General features: G+C 39.2%; 1 protein-coding gene across 4 annotated transcripts; it reads right to left on the reverse strand.

The window, feature by feature from the left end:
* Positions 1 to 23,441, reverse strand: MGARP (mitochondria localized glutamic acid rich protein). Of its 4 annotated transcripts, XM_068680761.1 has the most exons (8): positions 23,213 to 23,441; positions 22,496 to 22,599; positions 21,305 to 21,407; positions 16,435 to 16,674; positions 4,617 to 4,775; positions 3,865 to 3,913; positions 1,747 to 1,788; positions 1 to 308 (listed from the first exon to the last, which is right to left on the reverse strand). In XM_068680761.1, exons 1-6 carry the CDS (start codon positions 23,295 to 23,297, stop codon positions 3,867 to 3,869), a joined length of 738 nt encoding a protein of 245 aa, XP_068536862.1. In that variant the 5' UTR covers positions 23,298 to 23,441; the 3' UTR covers positions 1 to 308; positions 1,747 to 1,788; positions 3,865 to 3,866. The 4 variants fall into 4 exon arrangements, with proteins under 4 accessions (XP_068536862.1, XP_068536861.1, XP_068536864.1 ...); XM_068680760.1 differs by having other exon boundaries at positions 1 to 1,788; positions 23,213 to 23,440; XM_068680763.1 differs by lacking the exons at positions 3,865 to 3,913; positions 4,617 to 4,775 and having other exon boundaries at positions 23,213 to 23,432.
* Positions 23,442 to 24,966: the final 1,525 nt, after the last annotated feature.

Here is a 24,966-nt window from a genome sequence, read left to right on the forward strand (position 1 = left end):
TCAGGCTAAGACTTTTATTCCAGTAGCTTTGTCTACAAAAAAAAAAATAAAAAAATGCTCTTAATCGCAGTGGCTTTATCCTCTAAGTAGAAGGCTATGGAAGGGCTTCTTGAAGCTCAGGAGCCTGATTTTGCTTCAGCATTATTCCAGTCGTTCTTACAAGCAGGTGCAGGGACAATAGGCCACATTCTTGTTGGAGCACTGTTATAATTTGCTGTGTGACAGGTGGAGGAGCAGGAATTTCTTTGTGCAAGGGTGGGAATTTTAAAATGCCATCATTTCCCCTTCAGCATCTTTCCAAAGTTCTGCTCGAAGAGAAAGCAGACAGATACACCTTTTAGTTCACAGTTTCTATAGAAATTGTTTATAATAAATCTTATTTGGGCCTCACTTAGAACTGTTGCCATTCTTGATGGCTGTAATGCTTTTAGCTGATGGGAACCTCCGTAAATACTTTTAAATAGATACTCATTCATGTGCCTGCATAAAGCAGAATGGAGGGCTAGGAGAACACAGGCTTACAAACTAATTATTCATTATAGATTTTTCCATTATTAATACTAACAAGGCAAGGTTATTTAGTGGCTGTACATTTTGAGAAAGAGCAAAAAAGGCCACTGGCCTGCAAAGGCCCTTGTAGCAACTTTACTGTGATCTGTTTCACAGTTAGCCCAGGTTGCAAAATGCCCCTCTCTGGGGGAGAGTATTTTGACAGATAACAGCTTGTTCTGAGCTTCCATAGCCATTCTGCTCTTCATTAGCCCCTAGGAACCCTTGTCCATCTGAACACCTCTGCCATAGCCTTCCCTGGGGATTTTGCTGGCCACCTGCCAGCTCTCAGAGGAGCTTAACCAGAGCCTGAACTGCTCCCAGTTCGTACGAGAGCGCTCTCTCAATCCTCCGTCGTGTTATGCCACCGCTGCAATGTCGCTGCTAAGACAGAACAACACGAAGACTACAGCAAGCTGAACGAGGGTTGGTAGGAACGGGGCCCAGCACCCCCAGGGCAGGAGCCAACACTTGGATCAAGCGTGGTAGCTCCAGCCAGCGTTACTTTGATTTTCCTCATTTCTGTGATTTGTGATAAAGTCCTTATTGCTACTGCGTGCACACAGTTCTTGTTCTCAGAGCAGAAGCTTTACAAACATTTTCTCCTGGCTACTGTTGTGCAAGGAAGGATAGCATCTACAATGTTCACACAGGAGGAAAATCAGATTTCGTAGAGCCATATGTCCTATGGTAAAAATCGAAAATCCAAATCTTAAGACAAACAAGGTTGTTATTTCCCCCTGTGACCCAATATAAAAATACTACCAGGTAGTTTTTATAAGGTTTTAGCTTAGTTAAAACTTTTTACTCCATGTGGAATGTTACAATGGTATAATCGTGCACCACAGTTTGGACCAAAAGGAGGAAATCAAAGTAAACACCTAGACAGCCAAGAGCTAAAACAAGTTCACCTGACATGGATTCAGTTATGCCTACTGCTTCTCTTGGTACATCTAGCTATCGTTACATGCTGGGTGGTACTTTGACACATGTTATCAGGTGCTACTTTCTAAAGCAGAGATGTTAATTGCAGAATAAGTGTCTGCCTAGCCAACTTAAATCGTATTAGGTTGTCTGCTGCAGCAATGAACACTGGTCCTAGTAAGTAGCGTGCGGTGTGACGAACTGCACGGATTGTTTTGCATCTTCAGGGAGGAGTATGAGGTTTCACACAGGAATCGGCTGGTTGATTGCCACAAATATTTCCATTGAACTTTTCAAGGGCTTCAGTGCCGCTCACTGGGGAAAAGGAAAAAAAAAAAAAAAAAAGTGTTTTAGAGGGAGCATCAGTAAATGATGTTAGCAACAGACTTCATTCAGCAGGCCTGTTTCTCTGGAACTGTCAACACGCACCGTAGTTTTAACTGCAGGTTATCAGTTAAGTGATTGCAGCATATAAACGCTACTGCTGTGTAAATCATACTTATCTGATGGCTTGTAAAAACTTGCTCTGCGATAAAGTACAATTTCAAGGAATCCCTCATCTTCAGCCACATTGCCCAGGTGTCAATGATTTCCCCTGCATGCTGGGCAGATTCACTAAGCCTTATGCCTACAAATAGTCACTTAACTTTAAGCATGAGGTAAAGCAATTGTGTTTGTTGAGATTACTGATATACGTAGCTTCATAGCAGTGTCAGTATGGGGCCAAGAGCCACACACAGAATAACTGCTATACTCTGAAAATTAAGGGGAACAACAGTGAGTTCTTACCCAGACAAGCTCTCAGCATCAATTCAAGGCTTGAACTGAGGATTTCATCCACTACTACTACTTGTACCCCTTCGCTGAATAACTAGTATTTTATAGAAAGTGAACTGGAATAACAGTGCAACAATTTAGGGTTGCAAGATGTTAACAGGAAAACAAAACAAGCAAACAAATCACTTCCTAACGTTATTACTTTCTTTATGTTATCGCATTTGTGTGGCCCAGAGTGGAGAGAATTTCCTGGTATCTTGGCTTTCTGATGTGATGTCCTCAGGTGCCTGTAGCTTTCATTTTGAGCAAAACCAGCAGTTTTGAGAATCACACCCTTTCATCTTTTCTGCACATCTCACCCATATTCGTTAGATATATGTTCCCCTTCATACCATAATTTCCAGTAAAATACAGACATTGTATTTGGTAGAAGAACAAGTATTATGTAAATTATTTTATAATGTTGGCATTGGTTTTATTTTTTTCCTTAGTTTCAAATGCTAAAACAACATGTAAAAAGACCCAAGACATTTGGCTTATTTACTAATGCAGCTTAAGGACAGAACTTACCTCTTATCAAATGAAGATAAGAGGCATTAAGATAATTTATATTGCAGTGGATGATGGACTAAGTAAACCTGCACTTGAGGCCGACTCATAGTACTGTGCCATTATGTTTCAAGTGCTCATAGACATACAACATACATTTTGAGGACACACTGAGAAATAAAAGTTTCTTTGCTCTGCTTCCTTCTCCTCTTGCACCGGTGCTCCAAGATTTCATGCATGAATTGTTAACTGGAAGTAAAAATAATGTGGAGAATTCCTGACCTGAAAGGTTTATTTGCTTAGCTTTCATTTGTCCCTATTCTAATTAGTATCTTTTCTACCAAGCTTCATGTTCATTTCTCAGCCAATCTATCAATCAATTTCTTTCCCCTTAGGGTTCTCTCACCATCTTACAGTCCATTTTGGAAAGGGGGTCACACAGAATAATAAAACTCAGAAAAAATGTTTTATTCTATGAAGTAACATGTCCAACTGATAATATCTAAGTATTCCTTAATCCCAGTCTACTGCAACATTAGTTGAAGGCTATCAGTCATGTTTCAGGAGGAGCTGCCTGGTGGATCAGAACCAGTAACAATGTTGTACTTGATATTTTCCCCTAGCACAAACTGAAAGTGCAGAGAGCTTAATCTTGAAAAATGTATTTAAAAAATAAAAATAAAAGGCGGGTCACTTGTATAGCATAATATCCCAGAAGTACAGTATCTCTGTAATTGAAATCAGCATCCAAAGAACAAATTTGGCCTTGCAGAGAACCATAATTCTTGGGTCTTAATCCAGTTTGCAGGGAACTAAGCTAAAGACAGAAATAAATAACCAGTGTGGCAATTGGTAGTTTTGCTCCCTAACCTCTAAAAGATGTTCCTAACCAATAAGAAATGCTTCAGTTAAGTTATTTTTTACAGTGCACTTGTTACGTGTGGAAATACCAATTCACCATCAGAGTGCACGTGCAGACTTGCCACATCCTGCATTTACCACTACCCGAAAAAAAACAGAAAGGTGAATTGCAGGAAACCTCAATGCTGCAATTGCACTATGTACCTTTAGGGTTCCTTAGCAATTTCTTCAGGTGTCTCCTTGTCCACAGAAACTGCAAATGGAGACAAAATGCTAGTGAGAAACATTGTATGGTATACCTGCAGAAGAAAAGGAAACAACTTACTCAGCTACAAATAAGAAGGGTCTTTTGGACTAAAGGAATATGAGTTTCAAAGTCATATCAGGTATACAGACATTTGTCTTTATACTGTTTATATCTAATTGTAAAAGAGTTAGCAGACAAACTTTGAAAATCTCTGTGATGTTGATTTAACACACATTTTTCTTTGCATTCAATTATATTGTTCAACTTCAAGAGCAATATAAGAATGAATCATTTATATCCGTACTGAAACATTGTAAGGCTTATAAATATCTTTTTCTACATTTTTCTATACAGCAATGTAATTTAAGAAAATTCTATCTTTCAAATGAAGTCAGACTTTTTTAAAGAAAAAGTGTTACATCACATAGAGCAAAAGGCAGAGTTTCATGTTTTTACTGGACTGTATGTCTAGCCACTTGGCAGGGTGCTGAGCTCAAAATGCCCCCATGGCCCACCTACTGGCACCCATTTCTAATGCATAGCAAATCACTTCAACATTAAATTTTCTGCTAACACTGCCAAACGCAGTCACCACCAGCAGACACATTGTGCCACTTCAGTTCTGCACGCTCTTGCAGCTAGTTCAGTGCAAACTGCCACCGGTGGTTTTCAGAGACCAAAGGTTTCAGACCCAGCTGTACTCTTGCACCTTCTGAAGTCTGCCCCGACTCCTCAGCATCAGCGTCCTGGTTCCTTGAGGCTGTGTCAGACATCTCTTGAGCTGCTGAGGCTACTCCTTCCTTGACACTGTCTAAGTTTTCCTCATGGTCAGAAGAAGCTGCAACATCCAAGACTTCACTCACAGTTTCTATGAATCAAATCAGAGAGATAATTGTCTTGTCTTTCCTGTCCATTCACTGGCACAAATAAGGGAAAGCAGTCAAGGCTCACAAAATGTGAAGTATCTGCCTAACACACATGCTGGAAGTAATTGGAGGCAACAGAGCCTATGAGATGATTAAATCTTATCATGCAAATACACTTTTGCAAGTGGAATTCCAGGAAATATCACAACTAGTATCTGACTATTCCTAGCCCTGGGGCAGAAAGCTATAAACATGAGATGTTTTCATGTCCTAAAGAAAAGGTACGTGTTCTCCAAACTGTGTATTCTCTTACAGATACAGATTTTATCTCCTGATGCCTATTTATTAGTGTATCTGTGTATCTACATTCTACAGGGACACCAAACACATCACATTTTAAAATGTTACTCAAGCAAAATGTCTCTTCTCATATTCTTCTAACCTAGGCTTTGCATTTTTGAAAACCTGTAAGTAATTGTCCCTGCTTACTACAGAAAACTCTAGCTAGTGCTTTCCCTCCTTGGAAACTGGAGTGGTGTTCACATTCATTCTTTGAGTGCACATGGACAGAATTTTGTAGGAGCAACCTTTTTGATGCCACAACTGAAGTGCTCCTTTCAGCTCCTGGCTGCATCAGCTGGGGCAGTTTAGACCACTCATTATCTATTACTCCAGACACTATCTCTAGCAAAGATTCAGACTAGCCCAGGAAGACCATTTTAGCAGCTTTTTTTTTTCCTTATTGCATTTATGACAAGGTACTAGGTGTCATTTTTTGTTCTGAGCACCATGAAAATGCATCATGAAAATAAGTCCTGCTCACTTTATAATTCTGTTGCTATCACCACAGCTTTCTTGACATGTCTATATTAAACTGAAAGTTGCCCAACAGCAACCTGACAAAACTGTACTTTACATCAGGACATGTACGGAAAATTATTAAACACCTAACAAGATTTTAATTTCTCTGTATTGTCACAGTTAGAAACTTAGGAAAGGAGGAAAAAAAAAAAAAAGGTAATAAGCCATTCTGTGTGGTCTGCTCTTACATTGTTATCATCCTGTTCAGCATGGTAATGTGACATGTTCTTTATAGTCAAAGATGCAATAGAGCATACAGATCAGGAAGGGTCTTTGCATGTGGTTTTTGTTGTTCAACGATATTGATCAACTTTTCAGAGATTTTCAGTGTGCTTTCTTCCTATTTCCATTGCCAAAATATCATCCAAAGATGGTACCAACCTGAACATGGTGCTGTACAACTCCATAACAACGACTGCTATTTTGAATGTTAATCTGACGTACCAAAACAAGTCTCTATTTTTTGGTGGTTTTTACACAGCTCAGTCTTGGAACAAATGCAGTGTCCCGCTCACAAGATAAACACATTTTTCCCTGTTCTAGGGAATTCCTGTGATCCCAGGGCAAACCAAGTTTAATGATTACCTGGCAATTTGAGAACAAGTCACCCACCACTTGCAGAATCGGGTCCGTGACACAGTTCCTTGTCTGTGAAGGGCATTAAAGATTACAACAGGGTCCATCACATCTCCCTCTTCTATTGATCAGCTAACAGCACAAAGCATTAAGAAGTTCAGGAGTTTCTCCTTTTTGTTTCCTTAAATATTAATTTAATCTCAATGGGCTTGCTTGTTTTTTTTTTATTATTTATTTATTTTTATCTGCATGCTTTTCGTATTTTTTTCAGTGCTGCCTAATATCTCTGTTGTTCTATGTACAATACTGCAGTAACGCTACATAAAAGAAGATTTTAATCTGTGCCAGGTACAGTGATAACTCGTTTTTCATAATCCTTGGAAGCACTTCTCTGTCTATTCAGTTTTCATGAAGCTGATAATAAGTCTGTCATGAAGCTCCATAGAAGTTGATTGAGGAACAGAGGGTGTATTGAAATCACTTCTAACTTTTGGTAGTTCTACAATTCCACAAAATTTAAGCTCATTTTTCAAATAGAGCCATAGAGGTGTTATAGCATCTTAACTGATTGTGTAGTTTTCCGAAGGCTGATCAGTTTGAAATTCCAAAGTCCCCATATGTCTTTGTGCAGCAATGACTGTGACCCATTTTCTCTATTTACGTGAGCTTTCTGGTGATTTCTACATGCTTTGACTGAAAATAATCTGCCTTGTGTAACTGCCTCTCTGCAGTGAAGACACATGGTATTTAAGTACTGTTTGTATAATGCTCTCCACTGAATGCCCAGCTGCTTTCTTATAAATATTATACAATACTACGTCAGCTCCTTAACGTCTTTATCAAAACACCTATTTGCAATGTTCCAGTCAAATTAGTCTTAAATGACTGTCACCCCAACCCAGATAATATAAAATCTAAAAGTGGCAATGCTCTTGATATTCTTAATTTTTCTATATTCTCAAGGTATTTTTTTTCTTAATTTGGTAAATAACAAACAAAACAACCAACAACAGCAGCAACAAAAAAAACAAGTACATCATGCATTAGCAGCACTGCAGTTAATGATTTCATAATTTTACAGTTTCACTCAGTGCTTTTTCCTGTCCCAAATCTTTGTAGGACATATTACTCTACAGAAGCTGTACACTTCATAATTTTAGCATTGTACTATTGCATCTGAAGATCTGAATTAGGAGCTTAGCTTTCTAGTCCTTCCAACAAAAGCTAACTGAGAAGAACTTCAAGCCTCAGAGAAATCAAACTAATCATGTTTACCAGCAAGTAGCCAGGCTATACATATTGCATTAACGGATGTTCTGAAAGTGTTCAAAGGGATTATAACATACTGGAAATTTAGAGAGTACAAAGACCTCAGGCTATTTAAGCCACTGGCGTGATGTCACTGCACAACCACCAATACAGAACTCAACACCTTTATAATATCCCTTGCTTCAGTGTAACACTGAACTCAAACAAAAATATCCCCTATTTTTGCCTAAGATTATTACATGCACTTTTAAGTGGGTTTTAGATCCCTTTGCTTTACAAGATACCCATTTCAAGGTGAAATAAGCCTTTCCAAATTGTGCATGCAGAAACATGACTGGGCAAGAACCAGCTGCACATTAAACATGCACCAAACAATACCAAACTAGTTATGTTATGAAAGCCCATCTGTTTTGAGTTAAGTAAATATAAAAAAGGAAATTGATTTTATGGACAAAAGGAAATTAGCTTGTTTTGGTTTTAGACAAGGCAGCAGCATTAGGAAGCTCCAGTAGCTTATAGGCACTATGTCCAACATCCAGTTCCACCCAGGAGTATAATTTTTAGAAAACTGTATTCCTATCATTTCAGTGAAAAAAAGCTTCCTCCTTTGTAAAATATTTATTCCTGCAATCTCTAAGGATACAATTGTTACTCTTACAAATGCTACAAGCTCTAGCATTGAGAGAGCAGGACTGTACATTTCTGCATTCAGAATAGAACAGAAAACATTCCAAATCCATTGCATTTCTGCATTCTCATGGTTTTCCATTGATTGTCTTAATATTAGCGAGCTCAGCATTCTCCCTGCAGAACAGAGAAGCATGATAAGCAGGGACTTGTATGACCTGTATGACTGATGTTTACTCCAGCTAACAATATAAAAAATAAAAATCAGCAAAAAAACACACATGGGTTGATTTTTTCCTGCTAATAACAACATATGGATGCACTTTCAGAATCCAGATCCTACTGCTTGCATAGCATCATCCCTCAAAGCTTTGAAGCATTTTAAACAAGCTTTAAAACTGTCCTGAGGGACTTTTCAAGCAGGATCAACTTGGACTTTTGTCTGGGACTCAAGAGTTCCAGTCTGAGGTCAAACCAATTTCCCTTGGCAGTTGTGTCCCCTCACGTGGCAAACAATATGCTGTAGTGTGGTCCTGAAGCAGGCAGGTGAAAGGGAGGGATGGCACAAGCTGAGTGGGCACTGATCAGTTGGTCTGAAATCTGCTAAGAACATGGCTCCTGCAAAGTTTTTGTAAATGATAATGTTTCTGATAGCACTTGCTGCATGGGAGATATTGTCAGGTTTTAGAGTTCAGTGTTCATAAAGCTGAATTTTCCATATTGTGTTTCATACCACATACCAAAGCTAACAAACCAAACCAACAATGGTCAAATACATACATATTATTTCCTGACAGGTTTCATTGTAATAATTCCTGAAAAAAATAATAAGATATATAAAATCAAAGAGAATTAAAAACAAAGTTTACTTCTTTACCTACTACACTCATCTCCTGCAATGTCAGCATTGTCAAGAGGTGAACTCAGAGAGTCAGAAGTCTGACTCCCCTGTCTAGTGTGCAAGTGTGAATTACTCTGGAAGCAAAACTTTTTTTTTTTTCTTTTTTAGGAAAAAAAAAAAAAAAAGCAAAAAGCAGAAGTCTTTTTTAGTACTAACTTAAACTAAAGTTTAAACCTTGCAGCAATTCAAGAAAATCAACCATGTTAATGTGAGGGTTAGGTCTTCTTTCACTAAAGTAGCAGTTAACAATTAATTGCTAAGAAAAACAAACAAAACATTTTATACATTGAAAGAAGTTATCTGAAAAAGGAAAGAACTGCTGTCCTCCTTCCTCATGCATGTGAAGGACTTTACCTTGTGAAGAAATACACCCTTCTCTTAATACGAACAAATAGAGGAGACTGACACGTTAGGAGCGGCGTGAAAAAAAGAGAAAAGTCCAAGTTTAAAACAAAACAAAAAAACATTTGGAGAGTGGGGGGCACTCCAGGAATTCAGAGTTTCATTCCTACAGCCAAACTTTCACTACCTTTGGCCAGTTGACTCAGCACTGCTTCGGAGTGCTCTCCTCGTACAGAGTGCTTTAGTGTTGAAACCTGTTGATCATTCTTGACATCTAGGGATACCAATTTATAGATAACCAAACAAATAGCCAGCAGGTGTAATTATACAATCTTGTAAAATAGAAGAATATAATAAACAAGACTTTACATTTTACTGTGTATTTTTGAAGCATTTTCTTAAGCATGCTTTTCTTATGTACAATATACATGGAGAAGAGAGGTGTTCCTGATTTTAAAAAGAAAGTTACATTCAGTTTTTCCCTTGCTTGGGGATACGTGGAGATTTTTTTCCCTCAGGTTGGAAGTTTCATAACAAGACCATACAAGATAGCTACAGCCTTCTTAGTAGAGACAGCCTGCATTTTTCCCCAGTTTTGCATTTCCCTACTAATACATTTATAGCTATTCTAGTGTAGGATAGCTTTAAATGTTCTTAGCTGTAAAAAATCTAAGATAGCTGTAAATTTTCCCTGTTCTTTGATCCTGATCTTTTGATTCATTTTAACAAAATGTGCATTTCAGTTAGAAAAAAAATAATCAACTGACATTCACTTCCTCCATTTAAAAATATTTTTAAATTACATTAAAAAATATGCACTTTTCTGAGTGAATCATTTCACTTACAGACATTTTTCATATCATGTTTGTGTTTTGTTTTAAACAGTCAAGATGAGACTGGTATCTTTCATGCAGAAAGTCATGCTCAATTACTTCTGAAAATATTCTTTGCAGAAGAATTTGGCTTTATAAAGCTAAAATAATACCAGATAGCCAGCATAATATGAATGGAATCTGCCCGGAGCCACAGAATGCACACAAACCAAAATACCAAAAAAGGCTTTGATATTTCAAGCTACCTATAACATAACCAATGTCACAAAGTAATTCCAAAGGAAAAAAAAAATCAAATAACTGAAAATAGGAAACAGTATTCTATGGACAGTCCTTGGGTGTAAAGCTTCTCCCCATTAAGCTCCACTGAAGTTTTCTAGGGTGTCCCCTGAAACATTAAGATAGGCAGAGCAAAACGTTCCCTGTTCTTAGTTTAAAGAACTGCTCATGAAAATCTTGCAGTGAAATAGAATTCACTTAAAATCTGACACATCTTAAAGTAACTCAAGAATGCATATGTGAGATGTTGCAAAATAGATCACAAAAGGTGGGAGTACCTGGCTGCCTTAGATCCTGGATAAGTTTGACCCATGCCAGACAGTTGCCCGAGTGGCAACCAAAGTTCAGCATTTGTTGGTTTTGGAAAAAGAAGTTTCTCTCTGCAGTGAGAAACACTGGCCAAAAATTAATACAAAAATCCCAGTGCTGGTTTGCACTCTCACCGCTGGGGAATAAAAAGATGTCACTGGTGCCGTTTTCTCTAAAGCAGGACACTAACAGTATTCCTCCACATGCTGTATTTACAGAACACGTTCAAGTACCACGGGTACTAGTATCTAACGTGAAATAAATGCTAATGGTGTAGGCTGACCAACGTAAGTCCTTGCTTTCCAATTTAAAGAAAGTTATCTTTCAAATTGTATTTTTACTATTATTATTCTTGACGTGGAGTTATGAATATTTTATTAGTAAAATCAGTACTTCCATTTTCTCCTTAGTGGTGAAAACCATTTACACATTATTCACCTTATGCCATTTCGTCAGCTCTAATATTCCGTTAGTAACTACTTGTCCCCTTGCTCTATAGTAGACAAACAGGAAGACAGTTACTTTAAGCAGTTCTCACACACTTACTTGTTTGCACCCTTGGCTGGGAATTACTAGCAGTTTTCCATTTTACTGGAACCACCCCTTAGTGCATGCTGTAAAAGTCTCTCTTCAGCTGAGGTGGTCAAAACTGTCTGTTTACCAGCTTATGTCTTCAGATACTCACAGCTTCTACAGAATTATTTTCTAAACATTGTTCATATTCATCCCACAGATTTTTCCAGTTGTTTATGCTACGATGACTCATCTATAAGCTCAGTTTTATGAAAGAACAACAGGAGGAAGAGATAAGAGAACAGTGGCCGATATATGGCAATCAAAAGGATGGAAAATAAACACAGCAGCCCAAGGGACAGATGGAGAAATGGCCAACAGTAGTTCCACGGATATGGATGCTGCCCCTGTAGGATAACATTCTCATAATTCTATTTTCTAAAGCCTAATTTAGCTCACTTCATCCAGTATAACCAATGAAGAGGAAAGAAAAAAAAATCTTCTAAAAGGAGATTCTAAATAGAAAACCTTTATTATAGTTGACAATTAAGCACTAATTTAGTCAGATGAGAGGATTTCCGATTTCCCTCGTTCTATTTGTCTTGTCACAACGTTCTCTATCTACAGACCCATTTAATGCCATATGTATAAAAATGGCAAACAGTAGGCCTGTTAGGAGATGCTTCTGATTTACACAGGCAAGGATGAGGGCTGCGGGGAGAGGAACAGCGTAGTCACTTTCCCAAGCTCCAACTGTAGGCAGGTGATGTAGTTAAGGTCTGTCCAGCCCTATCCGTGCTGCATCTTGCCCCAACACGACTTTAAGGTCATAAAGAGCTGCAGGTAGAACAGCTTTTCCTCCTTCCTACATCTCACACAAACAAATGACTGGGAGGATGCATCTGTTCTACTGAGCAACATCGTTATGAAAACCTCTGACTAAGTATGAGCAATCACTGAGGAGTTCTCAGCAATCTCAAAATACTGCCAGTGTCACAGCGCAGATCAGAAGGCATTTGAGTACGCACCCAGAGTTTGGTAACTTACCAAGCAAAACCAACGTACACTGGTCACGCAGGGTGTTTTTATCTGCTTGGCATCATTGTGTGATGGGGTCAGCAAAAGTTCTGTCCGGAAAGCAGTAACTCCTGCCCAGCACAGCCTACATTTGTTTCTCTAGGTTGCAGACAGCTGGCATTATAATGTCATTCAAAGCTTAACACAGAAAACACTGGCACATTCACACACTAATCCTCCCCAAACCTAGTTACTCACCCCTCCTAAATCCAGTCATGGAAGAACAGTGTTTGAAATAATAAATGGAGAAGAGACCGTGTTCTTCACTACTTGCAAAAAACAAAGGAACCTATACCACAGAAGTCTACGAGCAAATGGCTTTGAGCTAATTGATTTTGCTATTCCAGCTGATAATGGCAAAACCAGAGTTGGAACAAAGTTTGTAGCAGCAGTCCAACAAACTAAGACAGTCGCTAATGCAACAACTCTGCTGAATCCAAATAGTCTCTTGCCAATCTGTGCGTTTTATAGCATTTGTTCTATCTGAGGACTAACTGATCTTTATTTATCATCACACAGTGTACACTAAAAGGAAAACGGGGTGAAACTTACCAGCATCAGGCAGTAACCAAGAGTGACAGTGCAATTGCTCAAGTAATAGAAAAAGCACAGGAAAACAGAATTTAGAGTAACAGTGTGACACAATACTTTTTTTTAGCAACAACAAAATTCCATATACTAATACTGAGTTGTAAATTGCATAGATTGAAGCAAGGAGAAAATTTCAGCCAAGTGCAATTATAATTAGCTTTCTAAAATTGAAATGACCCTGTTTAAGTACCTACATCCAAGGTTTTGTGGTTTTTGAGCATCCATAGATGCTCACTCATTTTACTTGCATACATACATATGTATCTATGCATGCTTGAGCTTGAGATGAATGTCCATTTGTTGGCTACTTTACACTTCTAAAAATATTAAAGCAAGCTTTATAAATTAAGAAAATCAATTGCATTTGAGAAAGTAGAGGTGTGATGGTAATAAAAAATACTTGCATCTTCATCTGCAGAAGTAGTATCAAGCTACCTACAAAACTAATAAAAGTTATTTAAATAAGTATTCTTTTTCAAATCTATATTTCCCTTGTCAATTCTGAGAGAAAATACTTCTCTGCCTTAGTAAAAGTGCAGACACTTTTTCTCTAAATGAAGAGAAAACCATAAATGATTGACTATTAAATACAGAACTGAAAGGTATTTCCAGAATATTTTTAATAAATAAAATTTTAATTTAATTAAATTTAATTTAATAGAAGAAAACATTTTAAATTCACAAGTAGCTGTTTACTGCAAGTAAACACTCTGGACAAAGTGCATACAGAGAAGAAAACTTCTGGCTCACAATATCACAACTTCTTACATTTAAATTTTGTTGTTGATTGAAACTGGCTTGTAGGAAAGAGATACTTCTTTAAGCTTTTGTGTGCTGCTTGTTAAAGCCTTCACGAGGTCAAGAGCCAGAGGCATCTGTCAGCTCCTTGGAGGTCTGAGGAAAGAACTGCCTCAGAAGCCCTGCTGTTCTACTGCAGGCTGGGCCTGGCTGGGAGGCGCAGATGCATGGCATGCTAAGGTGACCTGGTGACAGGCGGCCCCGCTGACCTTGCAGCCTCCCACCGCAGGATTCAGGTTACGCTGCAGCCAAGGCAGGACAGCCCCAGAGGAGGAACCTCACATGAACTGCTTATGGGATTCACACCGTTCGTCCTTGGCTTAGGCACAACTATTAGGAACGATTATTTAAAATTGACTTTAATAGTGACCAGCTGCACCAGAAAACTGTTCTCAGATCCTAAGTTTTAACACCCCGGAAATGCCAAAGAGATTGGGCACTCCCTTGCCTCGGACACTAGTAATCGCTGAGGTGAAGCACAAGTGCTGCTGCTTGACACGACACGTTCTTGCTAACATGTAATTTCCTGATGAGAGGTTGGAAGGAAGATGGCTGGAACAACAAGCAGAAGTCTCTCAACAATTTTACGTCTCACAGGTTTCTTTCTGCCAGCTTACCACTCAGCAAAGAATAATTGCTGCAGCAAGATTTGACAGAGGAGATGGCCCTCATAAATATCTATGCAACAGAAGCTCTGTTCTAGTGCTGGTTTTTCAGTATGTTGCCTGAGAAAATAGATTTAGGAAATCAGTAATATCTCGATACCTCATCGACTCCCAGTCTACACGAGCAGTAACAAGGCACAGGTTTGCTCTTCTAAAAATAGTAACCAACTACAAAAAGTCACTGCGTCTGGAATTGGATACTCAGACACGTACACACAACATTTCTCAGGCAAGGTTCTAGAGCCTTAGCTGCTTCATCTTCCAAAGAGAGATGAGAATATTTACCATACAAAGATCCCACCCTACCCAACAATTAGTAACTATCCATGGATCAGCGTTGTGAATGGAATATTCAGCCACTTCGGGATACAAGCAAGTGTCCGCTTCTTAAAATGAAATTTTGCAGTTGCTCTGTAGAGCAACAGAGGTAAAGACTTTTTTTAAAAAATCTCTATTTATACCTGTGATTCACTAACTTTGCATATACCAGACTGCTTCCTTTCTAAACGAAATAGTGTAAATATTCTACAGAAGTAGATTCCTTTTTAAAGATGTAGGTATTTTAATTATTACCTCATAATTAATTTGTTTATGTAAACTGTAATAATCACAACAAATATACTTACTCATACTTTTTATGAGCTATTATTACATTTACCAGGTTGGACCAAGTATTGTTTTAAAACATGTTATTTTTAATGGATTGTTTTGCAGACAAGCACAAGGAACCATTCACACATGAATTAAAATCCCGTTTGTATATAGAGCTTTCACAGAAGTCAACCATTTGAAGAGCTGCACCACCTCTCAAGTTGCTTTGTTAAAAAGGCAATTAAGATGCACCCATACCTCAATGGAGCCTCCAAGGAAAAAGGTGGAATACAATTCAGGAATCAGCTAATACCTTCCAAGGTACTACAATTACCTCCCCACACACTAGCAGCCAAAACACTTGTAAACTCAGTTTGACTCATATTTTAGATGCAGGTAGGTGCGCATTTGTTTTCTCAAAAAAGAAGTCAACCACTGGCACACAGTAAAGGTTCCGTGTTTAAGTCAAGCTTAATACTCTCATTGGTTTTCACACATGGTACAGCCACACTGAAGTCTTCCTTTCCAAAGAAAGAAATTCAGTGAAGTTTCTCCTTCATCATAGGCTTGTCAATTGCTTCCTTTGTTTTTAAAAACTGCGTACCAGATGCAAGTGTTTGCTGTTTTCCTATCTAAACAGAAATTCCCATTGCTTTGTGTGTATCCCTTCCAATCTTAATTGAATCATTCATGAGGAAAGAGGAAAAGTCATTGCTCTGTACTTACAGGATAGCAGTACATAAATTTGATTGCAAAAAAAAAAAATCAAACTAAATTATAAAATTACGTTTTATGCAGCTTATGGATAGGTTTGCATACTTGTATTACCGTGATTTTAAAAATGAACGGTAAACAAAAATATTTCAGAATTCAAAATACTGCATATGTAGCCTCCAAATGACTCGTGTTTAATGCCAGTTTGACGTTTTATTGAATTTTGAAATTTTTAACCTGATCTATCTTTAAGACCAAGACCATAGTGACATGTTGGTTGTTTTGCAATTCCGCTGAAGTTAACTGACAGAAGAGCTATATTTAGTGTGCACACCCTAGGAACAGCCTGTGAAGCCGTGGACCCTTAGGAATCCACTCACAGAACAACTGTTTAACCAATCACATTACCTGCTCACCTTAACTAAGATCTTGAAGAAGGAGAATGGGGTCATAAAACAAACTTTTAATTCTTCTAGTTTTAGACTAGCTCTGGTGCCACAGGCAGCATGCTTTTAGAGACACTGATTAAATTAACTTTCTTGAAAGTTCTGTTACCTTAACACTTACGATACGTCAAGGTAACAACTGAATTAGCTTTCACTGCAGGACAGCCTCCAATAGGAATACCGGTGTTTGTTCTTTGTGTTCTGTTCTAAGAAGCAGAGTTTAAGAACTCACGACATACACACACACAAAAGTGCATTCATAAATTAACCTTGCACTGCAGCAGCTTCTGAATTAGCAGCAACTTCCGAATTAGCAGCAACTTCTGAATTAGCAGCAACTTCCCGCTGTGCTCCCTCCACAGCAGGGGGTGCATCCGCAGCTGGTAAGTCACTCTCCCCTCCAGCTTCTGGGGACACCCCAGAACTCTCATCCTGTGCTGCAGGTCCAGCAGCAGCTTCTTCCGTGGCTGTGTCTTCTCCAGCAGCTTCAGCTGTTTCCTCTTCATCACCTTTTAAGGATTTATTTAATACAAATGAAGAAAGCATAAAGTGCATGCATGCAATACAAATTCCCCAACTACTTCTTACGATCATCCTCATTTAAATTTAAAAATGGGAAGCTAACTAAGCTTTGAGATCAGAATCTACAAACCAAGTCAATAAATTGAGAATGATTCCCCCCTATTGTCTAATGTCACACCAAAAAAACAGATGTTTACAAGATAAGGAAACCATATTCTTAATTACCAAGTTCCACAACTGATTCAGTGTAGCAAGCAAGAGTGTGGCTTAAAGCAAGTGACTGTGAGAGGTGGGGGTGCAGGGAAGGATAAAAATAAAATGTGACAGCGACCAGACCAGACCAAGTGCTGCTCCAAATCTACTCTGATGAAAAGGCCAGTGATAATGGACTCTGACCTCACAGGGAGCAGGATTCTTCTCCTGTTCGCACCCAGTAGTGACGTTACCGTACTGGGAATAAGACATTTGCCACCATACCTGGGAGCTCTTAGGTAGTGCGTTATCAATCGGGCTCACAGCTCAGAAGCACTGCTTTCCAAGGCGCAGCTTCACTTTGTGCAGGGCTACATTCAAGGTGGCTAATTTGGCTGGCAGTAGCTGCAATAGGGCAGAGCCCAATACAGAATTAGTTTTCAGATGGGTCTTGTGCCATCTCTTAGCTCTCCTTTGCCAGAGGTATTCTGCTGTCCCTGTTTATCCTGCTTTCTTTAACGTTATACTTGCTGCGCTGTGACCATACTTGGGACTGCAAGAGCCATAGCACCCAAGTAAGAAAGATAAGACCTGCGGGACTGAATGAGACAAGGGACCCTTACTGAAACGAGGTATATAAATCAGAAAATTAATTGAAAATTTTGAGTGAACAGTGTTCACTTTACTGGAGATATGACCGCTTACAACTTTTTTTTTTTTTTTTTTTTTTTACCTAAAACAGTCCTATCTGTCTCAAAGAATTGCCTAACTGCTGTGGGTCAGACTCTCTAGAAATCAAAAATCACAATTTTTCCCAAGCATGCAATACTTCATACTCAGCTGAGACAAGTCATTACAAGCAGCACAAAACAGCAGAGAAGATGCACAAACAGCATGCAAATACGCACTAAGATCAAGAAAGTTATATAGCAAGTGTTCATTGCAAGTTTACTACTAGACCCAACTCACCAAGTGAAAAACAGAACTGGAAATAAAGTTTGCAATACAGTGTAAACTAAGTGAGAAAGAAACAGGAAAAGAAAAAACTTAAAGAGACATAGTCAGAATTTATTTTATTCTTTTATATTTGTTTAAAAACTGAACAGATCAATTTTACGTCTTAGTCTTGCATTGGCATAAGAAAGCCATCTGTCTGTGTTCAGGTTTTAACACAAGTCTGCTCAGTGTTCAATACAAACCAAAGCTTTGTACTCCACAACCTGATCATGTCCCTTTAAGAGAATGCTATCTTTCAGAAAAATACATTGATTACGCAAAGAACAGACTAACAGCCAAGCTCAGCATTCAGTACAGTTTATTGGACAGTCAGATATAGAGTGCATTCATTCAGAACAGCCAGCTTCTCAACCTCAGAACTGCCTTCTACAAAGCAGGTTCAGTAATAGCTCAATATGGTTTGGCCTTGCAAACATAGGTGCTTCTCATAAAGTCTCACAAGTATGGAGTTTACAATAGAAGGCATAAAGTCATCCCATGGTAGGTGAATGGTGAACGACTGTCCTTTGTTTGTATTTAACTTCCTCGGGTTTGGAAAGAGATATCCCTTGTATTTTAGTCTGGAAAGTGTAAAAGCAGAGTACAGATTAGAAAGATTGAATCAGCTTGCATTAAGGTAAAAAGAAAAATCATTGCTGAAAAGGAGGAAATACGGAATAAGTTAAAAGGAGACACAAGCAAATGGAAGACAAAGCTCAGTATTTGCTAAATAAACAAGTAGAATGTTCCACAAGGCAAGCATCATTTTGCAGTTCAAGTGATGTCCCAGATTTCCAACTGCAACTTTGAGTCAGGCTTCTGCCAGGGGCTTTTTAAAATCCCTCCCTACATTTGAGAGTAGCTTTCAGTTAAAAAGAAATACAGAAAATTTGCTATTAGATTTTCTTATAAATGTCTAATTTCATCATTAAATAAGATACCATTAAATATGATTTCAACCTGCTAATAAACAAGCAAGCCTGGAATAGTATTTGATGGTTTCTCTTGTTTTGACAGCACCATTTGCTGCATGAAGTTTTTTGTAATAGACAATTTGGGTTTGGGCACAAGGGGAGAACTTTCCTCAGAAAGAGAAACCATGAAAACTACTTAGATCAAGAGAGTCTCTCTCTGATCTGCTGCACCCAAGTAGTAAGCTCTTCCAGCTAGAATGTTCTTCTTACCATATGATAGGTAGCAAATACACCATGAACATTCTGTTTAGCATACTACTTTTCTATCTGCCATTTGGTTTCATTGTCAACGCTGTTTTACAGGGTATTTTAAGCTTGAACTTAAGTGATCCCAAAAAGTATTAGATTACTTCAAGAACTTAATTTTTAATCACTCTTATCAGCAATGCTTACTGTGAAACAGTGTAAGGACTTGGCCGAATCTAAAGAATATGTGGAGAAAGAAACTCCAGTGGAACTTCTGGGAAAAGCAGTACTATGGTAACACACCACAACAAGATACACAAGAAAATGCGACTATGCAGGGCACAGGAAAAAAGGGGAGGAAGGGATGTTAATTTTTTTGAGAAAGCACATACAGGATTCCATAGGAAAAGTAAGAATAGAAACCTCTTCGGGGAGAATACAGTTGGGAATGAAGAAGGATATTTAAAAAGAGCTGATTCAACAGTAGTTTTGTATTGTGAATTGGAATTAGTCACTCAAGTCCAATTGAAAACTCCGGCTTGAGCATCTAGCCAGGAGTCCAGTATCCAAAATAATATAGAATAAAAGTGTCAAATGTCTTCACTGAATGGCCCCAGAAGTGTTTTAGTGTTCTTACTATCAATAATGAAAGGCAGCAATCATCTGCCATTGGTTGTTGCGTTTACATAAATTTCTAAGCAGCACAAGGCATCAGATATGGGATATCTGGAGAGTACCTGAACTGACAGTTAAGTTACAGAGCACTGGCTACTCTTACCCACATCTCAGGCAACACAACTATAACCTTCAATGGGTAAACAGTACCACTGACTCTGCTGGTATCCTACTCAGACATTTTGGTAGCCTAGGGTTAAGAGTCAGTACCTAGCAGAAATGAACCCTCAAAGAAAAGGGGGAATATGCTGAATACGTTCTGAGTGGCCTGGAAGGTTTTGTTACTGCTACCGCATTCTTCTGACTGCCTTGGTTGGCATAACCCTTGTTTCTTCCCTAAACAGCAAAAGGCTAAGTCACTGGGAAGAAATACGTACTTTGGTCCTGATCAGATTTTTTGTTTGATGGACAAGGAAGGATTGCATTAAAATTGTGGCCATCTCAGCATCCAAAGAGTAAGTTTAGAACCTTTGTTATTTCCAGATGCATAAAAGAAAGGAGATTAAAGTATTTTGTTATTTAAAATCTTAAGTTCTGTAATTTTAAAGCTAAAAAAAAAAAAAAAAAAAAAAAGCTTTAAAGCTTTCAAACTAAAGGCTACATTGTGGAACTTCAAGAAGAGTACTTCCTAAAGAAATAATTTTAGAGGCTAACAATATAAAGCATGTTCTCACATTGAAAAAGAAATTAAACTCAGCATACTTTAGTCAAATCTATTTGTGTGGATGCAAATACATGAAATCAATTCTCTAGATGTCAGCCTCTGAAAAAAATAAAGAATAGCTTCAAGTGCTATGGCTTCATGTTTTTAAAAGTTTTTTGTTGTTGCTCTAGCGATAACTCAATAAACATAAAGAGACCCTGAACAAGGCATTTTTGTAATTGCTTTTCATAGCAAGGCCATGCTTGCCAAGGTCCTATCTTTCAGATTAACTTCATTGTAACACTAATTGATGTAGACAGAGACAACATTCCACTACAAGTATTTGAACTAACTTGGTCTAATTATTTAAGCATGAAGGATTTGCCATTCATTTAGGTGGTGTCTGTTTTTCATTTAAATCTAAAATGAAGAGGATTAAATCAAAGTCGTGGGACAAGAAATAGGTTCTATTTAGAATATTTAAATAAATAAATAGATATTTCTCCCAGCTCAACACATCAAGATTGAACTGCATTCCCTGATGACATGTGGCCTGGAGCCAAACTGTCGGCTGAGAAAGAGATATTATCTCTTCCCACCCCTCATCCCCACCAAAAAAAAAAAAACAAACACAAAAGAACAGAACTGATTTTGACAGCATCGTGCATTCAATCACGTTTCATTAAGCTTTCCGTAAATCAAATGAAAATGCCCAAGATAAAATCAAGGTTCACACATTAGCTCTTTTCATCCAAAGATACCTCAGGTTGATCACAGGACAGATCCACTGCCTAAGCATTAAGCCCATCTCCAAAATTTGAGCAGAACACCTTTGTCTTTACTTCCAGTCACAGATCTTGGACTTGGACAGGGTTAAGGCCCAATTACATAATCCAGATATCTGCTCCAGATCCTCGTGTACCCAGAGAACAAGAGAAGAGCTCGACTCACCCTTGCCTGACCTGTACGAGCTTTTCCGCCCTTCAGCTCTCTCCTGAAGAATATGCATATGCTCAATGTAGTTGCTGCGGGAGGAACCAACGGTTCTGTAGGTCTGAAAAATAACATATCTAAAGATATATCTAACTAATATAGCTGCACATCAACTAATAGCTAACTACAAAATTAAAAAAAAAAAAAAAAAAAGGAAAAGAGGAGGGTTTCAAACAGGTACTACTGCTTCTCTTAAAAGGCATATCAAATTATTATAAGCAAGGTAAAAATATCCAAAAAATCTATTTTGCTTCAGTAACATATTTACACGTTACCTATTTATAAAATGTGTAGATGTCAGAGAGAAAATACAGTGTTTCAGGAATTGAACAGAGTATTAAAAAATATATATATGGCCAGATATTTATTTTTGTACAAACTATGGTATGCAAACAGCTGACTGCAAGAGAACTTAAAATTCTTTCAGACATGCAGTCACACAATCTGATAATATTTTGAACAAACAGATGCTGTTTACCATTTTAGAGGATTATTTTGTGGGAGATAGAAACCTGTACCTCTTCGGGATGTGCTAGTCACTATTTCAAATCTCGAGGGAAGAAAGCTATAAAAGAAAGGCTTTAGGGGCATGAAGCACAGAGACTGATATATTTAGAGGCAGGGTGGAAAATGATTACTGAATGTGTTTGAAAATAACTTGGTGTTTACAAAACTCCAACGTGCTTTTTCTGAGTGATTAATATTCATATCCTTCTTATTGCCCCAGTTAACCAGGTTCATAATCTTCCCCTTCTGGGTTCACATCCCTCTTTCATTCTGCAGTATGTCCTTAATGTTTGTAGTCACAAGAAGAGGCAAGGTGTTAGAGACAGATGCCTTACTCTGTCTTTAGACACATTCATTTCACATGGCTTTAAATGCGTTTCCCACTGAGAATCACTGTAGCCATGCACATCAAAATAACAGTAAAATAGGCAAGCACTATACATTGTCTCATTAATTCTCTTGGACTGATTTTTATGTTAAACTGCTTCAGCTCTATGCTATGACAACCACATTTTATTGACAGAGTTTACATCCTGACCATATTTTTTAAGTGCAGAACACGCCTGAAACCACATCAGCTAAGAAGGATAGAGCAGCGAACAGAAGGACGGAGCAGAGAGAGCTCCGCTGCCAATCACTTACATAAAATAAACCACTAAAAGCAGCAACGCCAGCAAGGAGATAGTAAATCATGTTCTCTCCAGAAGAGCCAGGAACGCTCCCAGATGACATCTGGCGAAGCGGTGCTAGAAAAAACGTTATTGATAGCGATGTAAAATGGCTGCTACAATAGGATCATAACGCAGAATTTTGCAGTCTGAGCTGTACATGAGAAGGGACGATCAACAGAGCTGTAGCAAAACTGGGGGGATGTAGATTAGCAATGTTTAGCACAACTGGCTAAATGGGGTGTGGTGGCTAACGTGACTGGGGTACACGGCTGAGGTCTTCCTAAGGGCGTAAGATTTTCTGTTAGCTGCTGTCTGCCTGCATCAGCTTCCAGGTGCTGGGTGGCACCTACAGAGACATGCTCTGCCCACGAATTAAAAGAATTAATCTGTCGCTATTCAGTCACGATCAGCAGCGGTACCACATACCAGCAGCCGTTTCCTTTTAACGCACCTCGTTTCGTTGCGCACCGGCCGCTGACCTTTAGCTGCACACCCGAAACCAGGGTTACACAACCCGCTCAGCACACACCGCCACAGCCGCCCCCATGAAGCGGGGCTGTGAGGAGCACCACCCGCCCCTGCCTCAGGCGGGGCAGCCGCCAACGGACCCCGCACCAACGGTCCCAACGCCCGCCGCACCTGTCCCGTCCCACCCCATCCCGTCCCATGTCCTCCCCCCCAGCCGTACCGCGGTGCTGGAGCCGGCCGGCCGCTGAGGGAGCCCGGCTGAGGCGAGCGGCCAGCGCCTGCGAGGCGGCCCGGCACAGGTACATGGCGGCGGCGGAGCGAGGAGCGAGCAGCGGGCGCTGCGGGAGCACCGGCACCGGCACCGGCACCGCTCCACCCCGCCCCGTCCCGCCCCGCAGGCGGGAGGAGCAGCGAGCCCGGCCCCTCAGCCCGCAGCGCAACGCCAAGGGCGCTGGGGACGGGCAGCGGGAGGCTTCTTGCCCTTGGCTGCCCTTGGCTGACGGCAGGTGCGGCTGCGAGTGCTGCCTCACACAGCAGCACCACAACGCTCAGCTCACGGAGGCTGGCACCTGGCTGCAGGCATAGGCAGAGCGCAGCGCTGCACGCACTCCCCCTCTGCTGCCCTTCAGAAATACTGCAAAACCGCAGCGCTGCCCCTTCAGCTGGGAGCTACCGCGCCTTCACGGCACGGGTCCTTGGGGAACAGCGGGGCACGACCCTCTGGGACAGGTCTCAGGGAGCTGTGAAGCAGAAAAGCGCCTGTGCCCGTCAGGAAATATACAGTACTAGTTAGGAAGGGGTAAAGTAATGAGCCACAGGTCAGTTAAACAGTTCTGAAGGCTGAACTTTCATCCTCACTTTCTGTAAGCACAAAGTACATTCATCTTCCATGCCACAGCAAAAGCAAAGCAAGCTTACTGGCAAGGACATACTAGTAGTGATCAAACCCACACAATTTAATGGTTGGATATTTCTTTTTTTTTTATATTATCTCCAATAATGCTTCTTTTCTGTTCTACAGGACAGGAAAAAAAGAAATCAATCCAGGCCACAAAGAAATGAAGAACAATAGTCAGTATTCAAAGAACTACAAGTATGCAAACAGATGTGTAACAAATTACAGTAGATCTTTAAACCACTGTGTCAGCCTTTGAATGTCTATCTAGTGAAAACTGAGCTGGAAGCTTCCCCTTTGGCATGTGAGGTAAAAAAAATGCATTTTCGGCATTTATACAAATTACAATTTTATTAGGATTCTGGTAAATGTCATTCTTGTCTTTCCTTATTTTGGAAATTCAGCCATGAAAATAATGTCAAGGCAACACTCAATTTTTGAAATATTTGCTAAACTTCCTCTTAAATCACGCTTGAATTTGTAATGCAACTTCCAGATAATAATAAAGACAGTTTGTGAACATTATTTTCAAAACTGTGAAAAAGGTAAATGCTATATGAAAGCAGTTTATGAAAGCCAGTAGAATGAAAATACATGGCAAGAAGAGTCTTGGTAAGTTTCTTCCACACTTTATCATTTATTTTGTAACAATGCACATGAAATGTATGAACAGGTAAGTGTTTAGATACTTTGTACTTCTGCTGTGCTCATTTATTCACAGGACACAACCAATGATGGTATTTCTTACCAAGCCTCTGGTCAACCTAAGGAAGGGGAAACAAAATTAGCAAGAAGGAAATACACACAATGAAGTGGGTTAGAAAGGTCTCACAACGTACTATGTTTTTAGCTGGACAAAAATATTTTAGGAAAAATAAACTAATACAGAGAATCTTGTAGTCCTATGGTTGTTTCTTTCAAGTAGCATGTTAACTGCTGAGGCCATGACCTCCAATAACATTTTTATCTGGCAGAATCACAATTGTGTTTTTTAAGTCAATAAGGACAATTTGCTTAATAACGCAAATCCACAAGCACTGATTTTATATCATTCTTATGCATAACATACAATGACAGCT

This window comes from Anas acuta, chromosome 4, assembly GCF_963932015.1.
Source record: "Anas acuta chromosome 4, bAnaAcu1.1, whole genome shotgun sequence".
NCBI classification, from domain to species: domain Eukaryota; kingdom Metazoa; phylum Chordata; class Aves; order Anseriformes; family Anatidae; genus Anas; species Anas acuta.